Raw genomic sequence first — 9,123 nt, forward strand, 5'->3', positions numbered from 1 at the left:
TCTAAAAAATCCAAATTTAACTAAAAAGAAAAATGAGCATTCCTAATTATTTAACCTTTGACCTTCAATAATTCAAAATGGCGAATTTTCCGGTCATAGGTATGTTTGGGCGAAATGTTCGCCTGGACTAGCTCTAAAACATATCCAAAAATTATTAAAAAAGCTTGGGCCAATTTTGAGAAAAATCGAAAAAACTTTACTTTTAGGGAATATCAATTATTAGGGATATAAAATTATACAAAAATCGGTACTTAACCGGTTCATTACCGATGAAGACCGATGCAGCCGGGTTCGACATTGCAGTACCTTTCCAAAAAATCCAAATTTAACCAAATCGGTTGAAAAATGAGCCTTCCAAAGTGGTTGAACTTTGACCTTCAATAATTCAAAATGGCGAATTGTCCGGCCATAGGTATGTTTGGGCGAAATGTTCGCCTGGACCAGCTTTAAAATATATCCAAAAATCATTAAAAAAGCTTGGGCCAATTTTTTGCAAAATTGGAAAAACCTCATTTTTGACCAATTTTTGGGGGATAGGGAACGTATGAAAGGGGAGGGGAGGGGGAAAGTAAAGAGGTTGGGTACGAGATAATGACATTTGAGGAGGGGTCATCGAAGACCGGAAGTCGATATTTCTTACCGTTTAAGTTCCAGAACAGTGAGAAGATGAAAAAAAAATCGATTATATAACTGCTCTCTCTTTGAGTTCGAGCAGTAAAAAGTTTGTCAAAAGGATATTCTTTCATAAAGAATATGGAAAAGTTTTCCATAATCAGCAGCCAACTAGATATTGTTAAAAGTTTGTCAAAAAGGTTTTTTTCCATGGTGACAGGAGTAGTCAAATATCCTTCTGGATGTGCTAACTCTCTCTATTTCTTTCTTTCTCTCGATGTCATGAGCTTGAGTATTTATTATTTTTCTTTTTTTTGGTTCATATGGTTTAAGTGGCTGTTAGTTTTTTTGTTTTTTCTTTGTTTAGTTTTGCTCTTTTTTATAATTTCACTTGATGTTCTTCTTAATTTAAAGTTATAGATACAAGTTCTTAAAATGGGTATTTTTCTTTAACCGGTATTAAAATGACTAATAATTTTTTTCCTTGTTTATTTAAAATTAACTATTTTATTAAATACTATTTTTTTACACTGTATCAAACGACTGTCACAGCCTGGCTTTTGTCTCTTGATTCAGTGAACATTTCCCATAACTTAAACAAATTTTAATATGTTTTGTAAAAATCTTTGTACAGTAGACTCTCACTCAATCGGCTCTTTCTCAATCGGGCAACAAATTTTGTTGACAATTTTCACGTTTAATTATGAAGCTAATTCTATCAAATTCGCTGTAGTTCTTCCTATTTTATCGTGATTCTTTATAATTGAGCGCTTTTTGTGGAATTTACAAAGGCTTTGACGCTCAATTCAATCGCTAAACCGGAAGACATTTTGCCCCATATTTCCGATTGAGAGAGAGTCTACTGTACAGTAGACTCTCTCAAATTCGGGCATTTGGAACCGAAATGTCGCCCGAATTAGAGAGAAATTCGGGCATGAAATTTTTTGAAATGCAACGATTTTTTGTTTACCTGCGTACTCATATTAAATTTAGATGCTCATATTAATTATTAATTTTATGAAAGCTCCTTAATAATGCAAAATCACATCACAACTGAGACAAGGCATGGCAAATTTAAGCATAGGATTAGATAATTACAATCGAACTTCAAAAATGTCTACAAACTCTTCAAATTTAACTGCTGCCCGAATTAGAAAGTAGCCCGATGTTAATTGCTTATGAATCACCCCTTGGTCAAATATCTTATTTTTCCCTTTGAATAAGCTTATTTTACAAGTTTGTTTACTAGTTAATTTTCAGAGGAGGCCTGTGCGAACTGCCTCAATCTCCTCTATACATTTTCCGTATCACATAATAAAAACGAAGTATAATAAATTTGAATATAATACTAATTTATATTCTTCATATTCATTGACAGCCATGAAAAATCTTAAGTCTCATGAACTGCCCCACTCTCCCCTACAAAAAATAATCATGCATAAAGATGTTGAAGAGGTAGAGAATTAAAATGACAACAGATATTTTATTTTTCTTTATTTCATACATCGTAGAATTAAATGCCTGCACAATTACTTTGCATCCAGAGTGACTTAAAATTAGTGTCTTAAATATTTAACTTTTCTCCGTGTCACTAGCAACGTTGAGAATTATTTTAGAGAACATGTAGTACGCCTTTCCTTTGACCGATTGTATTTTGGGGATGAGATCTTCAGGTACGCCAAATACCACGTCAAATCCTTTAGACTCTTTATTCTTCCTGAATTCCAATAGAACCCATTTGTGGATGTTTAATTTGGGATTTTGTACAGCCAGGGCATTTTGGCAGGTTTCCTGGGTAGCATCCAAATTGGGAATGAATGTTGTGACCCGGGAAAATGATGGAAGATCTTTCTCATTCACAACAGCCAATAATGCTCCTTCCCACAATTTTTTGATACCAGCAACTGCCGTTGTTAACCATTCTGTGGTCTCTGAATTGGCACAGGTGAACCTCAGGAATTTCCCATCGTACTCCTGCGTCTCAAATTGCACAGAAGTTCCTTCTTTGACTGCTTTGAGGAGCTTCCTGGTTAATCTTCCCTGAACCATTGTAGCTTGTTGCTCATCCAACTGACGACTTGGATTGCCTTCATCAATAACTACCATTACTTTCAAATCAACAACATCTTCCTGTACTTCCGGAAAATATTGATGATTAGACTGAAGAGGATAAACCACCATTTTCTCTGGAGAATGCTTCCCCATGTGTTGAAATTCAGGAATTGGTTTTAGTTCCTTAGGTGCCTGGTTACTAAATGACTCATTGGGATTATCCAAATTGTGCTGATGCTCCCAAATTTCTTCATTTCTCAAACTCCTCCTGTCCGATTCACTTCTACTTCGGTCAGCACTTCGATCTTCATTAATTGGCCTGTCACGTCTGGAAGGTGTCCTTTGGTTGGAGTCCATATCTTCCGTTCTCCCAGCACTCCCAGTACTCTTTGGCCTTTCGTCAGCGTCCGGATGATACGGCATATGCCAAGACGGAGATCTCATTGCAGAATCATCGGGTCGATCTTGCCGGTCGTGTCCTCGTCTTCTAGGATCATAATCCCAACTCCTTGCATAATTATCAAAAGACCTTCCTCTTCCACCGCCTCCATCTCCTGGCCCTCCTCCGCCCGTAAACTAATAAAAACAAACAATTCTCTATTGACACTTCTTCCCAAAAAAACGCACAAATTCATCTATACCTTCCTAAACTTTGATCCACCAGAGTCACTTCCTCCACCACGTCTTGCCCTATTCCTGGATCTTGGAATTTTGCCGATAGAACTCATTTATTTTAATAATTCCCGGACCAAAAATGCAAACAAGCACGAGCACATTTCTTTTTCCCGGTGACAGAGGTTATGTCAGCGGCTTCTCCTGCAACGAATCACGATGGACTGTAAGCAGAAAACTCTTTTATTCAATGGGAATATTCTTTGTGGTTCCGATGCTGGTGCACATACACATCCACGTTTAAATCCCATTGATAGCTTCGGAATGAATGAGTGTGCGAAACGTGGAAGTGTAGTAGTGCGAGAACAAAAACTTCAGTGAGGAGAGTTACACTGTAAGAAACAGTTTGATAAAAACTCACATAATTATGTGCGCTATGCCTATGCCTGGGATGATCTGTGATAAAGGTATTAGGCACATTTATTCCTCTTCCCTTTGATTTATACACAGTAAAAACATGTATTAAAAATTCCATTTGTTAAAAAACATAATGCTTGGGCAAAAACAACCAAGCATTTATACTTTTTAATTTTATTAGATTATTAAAAGAATTACGAAAAAAATTGTATACATAATTATATAATAGACTTTGTATAAAAAATTTACTCTATCAAAGGTTACTATTTTTTTTAATTCAATAAATTCCGTAAATTTTCTTGATTTTTATTATTTAAAAAAAACCCGGGTAATTCTTATATAAGTTTAGGGGGAGGCTTTGATGTTTTGCACACAAAAATGATGTTCAAGTTCAGTAATTTTCTCTGACTACCATGCAAACCGTATGGATTCTCCAACTATGCCAAAAAAAATGTCCTTCTTATCAGGTTCATAATCTCACCCCACAAAATCTCAGGAAATCCTTAGATTTTCCTCCAGAGGAAAATGAAAATTTAATGGCGATTTGTGCGATAGATCAATCAAGTTTCCATCTTCGCACACAAATCACATCATCATTGAAACCCCATTTTCACCGTCAATTTTGCACCGGACTTTTGGAACTTTTCTGAGAGATGTTTTATTGACACTAAAAACCATTTTTTGCTTGATTCTATGAGAATTTCACTCCGAAAACGGTTAAATCTGATGAATACTTTCTTGAAAAGTCCAAATATCACCAAATTTACACGAATCAATAAGTTTTTAAAGCTAAAAATTGACTAAAACTCTGCGAGCGAGAAGACCACACAAGATACCACCATTCCTCCACGGAGCCGGACAGAATGCACAGAAACGTTTGAATGCATATCATTGAAGAATTCTCTGTTCCTGCAGCCGCAGGAATCGGGATTTAGCACAGATATTGAGCTTCAGCAGGTGAACAGGCTAAAATTTTCACAAAACAGCTTCTCACGGACAATTTTATTTTCTTTGACATAAAAAACAACACAAAAGTGAGGTTATGTCACAGATTGTCAAAAACCAGTTGTACACTGTGTGAGCTTATTGTAGATGTGATGCTGTCATTGCACATTCAATTTGTGCAAGCTTGAAAAATATTTTTATATCAAAGAAATGCAAAATTGCTTAAAAATTACTCAATTGCGATCTATTTGATTCAAATTACTTCTTGTTTATCAACTTTAAGATTTTTAAGTTTTACTTTTTAGTGGTGGATCAAATCGGTAGATTACAATAGATGTGAATATGAGGGAACGCATCTGAAATGAACGTTCCTGGAAAATGTGCGAAGGAACAATGTCTTCTATGTGCGATCGATGAATGTGAGTCAAGTTTGTGAATTTTTTTCCACCCACAAAAAGTGCCTATTCAGTCTAAAAGATTTTTACATAAATTTGAACTCTAATAACCCATCTACTCTCTGTGATAGTATTTTTTCAGAAAAGTGATATTAATTGGGCACAATCGTCTGAAGTATTGCACAGCAAAATTACAGTTTTGGACCTGTTTTTATTTTTTGCTTCCTGTGACTAGGAAAAAAGGATTAGACTCTTATTTTTTTCAGGAAAGATGGGATTTAAGGCTAGCTATTACAATATATAGCCATATGTGAGATTCATAAAGGAATATGGGAGAAATATGAGGTGTTCGAAGGTAGCGTATGTGCGAACGATCAAAGCCTCCCCCTATATAATAAATCTACAATGAATTAAAGTTTTAAATAATATTTTTCTTTTTTTAATATTATATACATATGCTTCATTTTCAAAGCATTATTCTTGGGAACAATCTTATCGTGGACACGCTTTAGTTTTTAAAATATGCGTGCTATGCGTGCGATGAGCCACATTTATTGGAAAACATAGGAAAATCTTAGTCTGACTGAATTTAAAAGATAAATTAAAAAAAAGCTAATTACAGTATATTATAGTTCTCGAGATATTACTATTTGAATATGAATAAAAAGATGAAAAATTAAGAAATTTCCATTTCTGATTTTTTCGCACAACAAAATGGTGGCAGATGCCCAAGGCGGGAACATGCGGGAAATCCGGCATATGATGCCTCTCTCTCATAACATGTGGCGCACTTGGAGGAATTCTTCGCGAATTATCGCGGATCACAGAAATTCTCTGCGGAATTTTTCGCAGACCGCGGAATTTTTCGCGAATCCGAGATTTTTGGCTTTAAAGCTTATCAGATATTTTGTACATTTCTCTTCCAATTTTCTACATATTAAAGTGAAATTTGGCATATCTCAAGGCCTAAAGAAAGCTCTAAATGGATAAATTGAACTAATTAATTTCAGTTTGAAATTCAACAGTACTAAATATAATATTTACGCTATTTTTTTTAGAATCTTTTGTATAGGATAAGATTCAAAATTCAAAACACGTAAATTTAATATTCAAACAAAACTCTTGAAACTTGACAAAAAAAATTAAACAATCATATAAAGTAATCTAGAACTGCATAACTACAAAATGAAAACTATATTAGTAAAGTCCGAACTTTTAAATTAGTTTATCCGGAATTTCGCGTTGCATGGAATTCCAATTTTTGAATTAGTTCAATTGAAATGAAAAAAAAAACGTTTCAAAAACGTTTCGAAATGCTCGAATTCATGAACAGTATTTCTTAATCGGTTAAGCAAAATTGTATTCGTTGAAAAGGCCTTGGAATCCTTGAAAGCTTGGAAAGTTTTAATCGACTTTTATCGGTTATATGGGATGTTATGAACCTGTACTATCAAGACCCTATCAATTTTCATTTAAAAATTATTTCTATCACTCTTATTATTAGAGTTGCAGCATTTGTGGTAGTCTGTTCTGTGACCATACGGCCAATACTTCCGTAATTATGGTCTCCTTCACGTAATTTAATTCTTAATCAATTCTTCGAAATCATTTTGTGACAAAAATTGAAGATTTCTGCGTGAAATTCATAAATATGGATTGTCCATAAGTAGGGAAAAGTACTCTCCCTTCAAACGTTCGTGCCTTCGAATAATATGATTTTCTTTTATTTTTTCCTTAGAGACTTACATACAATTACACGTAATTATCAATAATTGATGATAAGCTAACTAATATTGAATAAAATTGTGTAAGTATCTTAGGAAAAGTAAAAGAAAATTCACATTATTCGAAAGCATGAACGTTCGAAGGGAGAGTACTTTCCCCTAATGTCGCAACTGTACTCTAATTTAATTTATTAAGAGATTTATAAATTGGTTTTGATTTTTCAGATCGGTTTTAAACCGGTAAATATAGTAAGTTATTTAAAAAACTTCACGAAAAGATGAAACCCACAAACACAAGGCTTTTCTTATAGGATGGAAAACTGACTAAATAATTTTATTGATCTATGCAGTCTTATGGCCTCTACACACTAGAGAAATTTATGTCCATATTGAAGAGTTTTTCCTACACAAGTGTAGGGAATTTGCTTCAATATGGACATAAATTTCTCTAGTGTGTAGAGGCCATTAGACACCTTAATACTCTGGTAGGGGAAAGTACTCTTCCTTTGAACGTTCATGTCTTCTAAAAATGTGAATTTTCTTAAATATTAGCTTATCATCATTTATTAATAATTAAGTCTCTTAGGAAAAATAAAAGAAATTCACATTATTCGAAGGCATGAGCGTTCGAAGGGAGAGTATTTCCCCCATATAACATAATGGTAAATCATTTTTGGGGTATCACCGAAACCGAGCAATCTACAAAGCTAGAACGCTTTTCCACCTTTATTTAATTGTGAAAACCATCGTTTACATTATGAATTGCCTCTTGTAATATTATCATTTGCCTAACTGTTATTGAGATTTTATTATTTAGAAAATCTGTAAATTTTCTCTTGAATTTATTGAGTAAATTCATTCTACTCGAATATTTCAATTGTAAACAGTTGTTAAATGAATTCTTTCCTCTTCATCACTTCAAATGAATAAAAAAAAATCCCAGAAGTAATATAAATTCACATTCTAAGGAAGTTTTTGTTCTGCTCGGTCTAATTAGAAAATTCTAAGGTTAAATGCAAGCTTTTCTTTCTTTTGCTTATGTGCTGAAAATGAAAACAAACAATTTATACAATTATATAAATTGTTGTCAATGGGTTTTTGGGGTTTTGTAATTGGAAAAGTAATTCCCAATGAAGAACATCTTTTTGGGAAACTTTTATTTTCCACTCGGTTGATTTAGCGGCGTGAAAAATCTAGTTATTCATAGTTCCAAAGTTGCTTTATTAGATGGGGGTTTTAGGGGGATTTTCTGGGAATTGACATTCACACTTTACCCAATTTAACATTGAACCTCCTCTTTTATCGCACTTTGCAAGATTTCACACCAACAACAATTATCTTTTGCAATGATTATATAAATTGGACACATAATAGCTGGAACTGTGGCATGTGTGAGTGGCAAGAAAACTGATATTGCCTTCATGGTCGATATTATGAAATTGATCTTCCATCAACTTTTGTGGTTTTATTTGGTCACACGCGACTAATTTCAATGCGCACCAATCAAAATTGCAATGTTTTGTCTTATTGTATTCAAATTTTTATTGATACTTTAGAAATATCTGGGATGACTTTTTAATTCAACTACAAGACAAATTTTCATATTAAAATGCATATTGTAGCAATCATAATTCAATTTGTTCAATTTGAATTTCAATACAGATGATTTATTCAAGCAAATCCTAGAGAATTTTTATTTATATTTTTTATTTCCTCAACAGAAGAACTTCCCTGGATCCCCCATTCGTGCTATATTGGTCAGAATCAGTGCAAAGCATCTGTTGGATCGTGCCTAATATATGCAGAATATAAAACTTGCTGCTGTGATCAACTTCTCATTGAGCAATGTGAGCATACACCTAATTTTCTCAATTACTTTCAACACTATAATATTACCCGATGATGTTATCTTTTGCAGGGAAATCAATTTTCTCACCAGCACTGAAAGTGCAACCAACGCAAAATATTATTGTGATTTTACCTCTTTATCTAATTACTAGATATTTAGTGTAATACTTAATGTGTCTTGTTACCATGTAAATGTAAAAAAAACTTGATGTAGCTTCTGTGTAAAAGCACCAAAAAAAAAACCATTGAAGTCAATATGCATTAAAGACATTTTTAAAATAAGATCTGCAATATTTCTCTCGATCACCATCCAATTCTGTTTATTTGCCGAACAAAATTATTTACTCAAGAGCTGCAGAGAATTTCAATGGGAATTTTCTTAGTTTATTTTTCCACCAAAATAGACTGGCCGAAGTGCAAATTTAAGACTACAAGATGCAAATTGCAATCAATGTGGCAATTTATCGATTGTGTACTATTGAGATTGGCCCCAAATTCTCTGGAATTTATGATACAAC

General features: G+C 33.7%; 2 protein-coding genes across 3 annotated transcripts in view; one reads left to right on the forward strand and one right to left on the reverse strand.

Moving 5' to 3' along the window:
* LOC129798977 (uncharacterized) overlaps positions 1-8,887 on the forward strand; it is a 21,733-nt gene extending 12,846 nt beyond the window's left edge. For both annotated transcript variants that reach the window (XM_055842531.1, XM_055842532.1), the window contains exons 4-5: positions 8,479-8,604; positions 8,676-8,887. In XM_055842531.1, coding sequence (XP_055698506.1) covers positions 8,479-8,604; positions 8,676-8,770 — 221 coding nt within the window. In that variant the 3' untranslated portion in view covers positions 8,771-8,887. The remainder of the gene's footprint in view (positions 1-8,478; positions 8,605-8,675) is intronic.
* Positions 2,094-3,567, reverse strand: LOC129798962 (uncharacterized). Its single transcript, XM_055842508.1, has 2 exons — positions 3,306-3,567; positions 2,094-3,240 (listed from the first exon to the last, which is right to left on the reverse strand). The coding sequence occupies exons 1-2, from the start codon at positions 3,390-3,392 to the stop codon at positions 2,185-2,187; spliced, it is 1,143 nt and encodes a 380-aa protein (XP_055698483.1). The 5' UTR covers positions 3,393-3,567; the 3' UTR covers positions 2,094-2,184.
* Positions 8,888-9,123: the final 236 nt, after the last annotated feature.

Source organism: Phlebotomus papatasi, chromosome 1 (assembly GCF_024763615.1).
Source record: "Phlebotomus papatasi isolate M1 chromosome 1, Ppap_2.1, whole genome shotgun sequence".
Classification (NCBI taxonomy): Eukaryota; Metazoa; Arthropoda; class Insecta; order Diptera; family Psychodidae; genus Phlebotomus; species Phlebotomus papatasi.

Excerpts from the sequence above, each read along its gene's own strand:
- LOC129798962 (XM_055842508.1), bottom strand. The coding sequence starts at position 3,392 with ATGAGTTCTATCGGCAAAATTCCAAGATCCAGGAATAGGGCAAGACGT. Across the intron at positions 3,241-3,305 it reads GTGGATCAAAGTTTAGGAAG|TTTACGGGCGGAGGAGGGCC; the intron begins GTATAGATGAAT and ends TGTTTTTATTAG.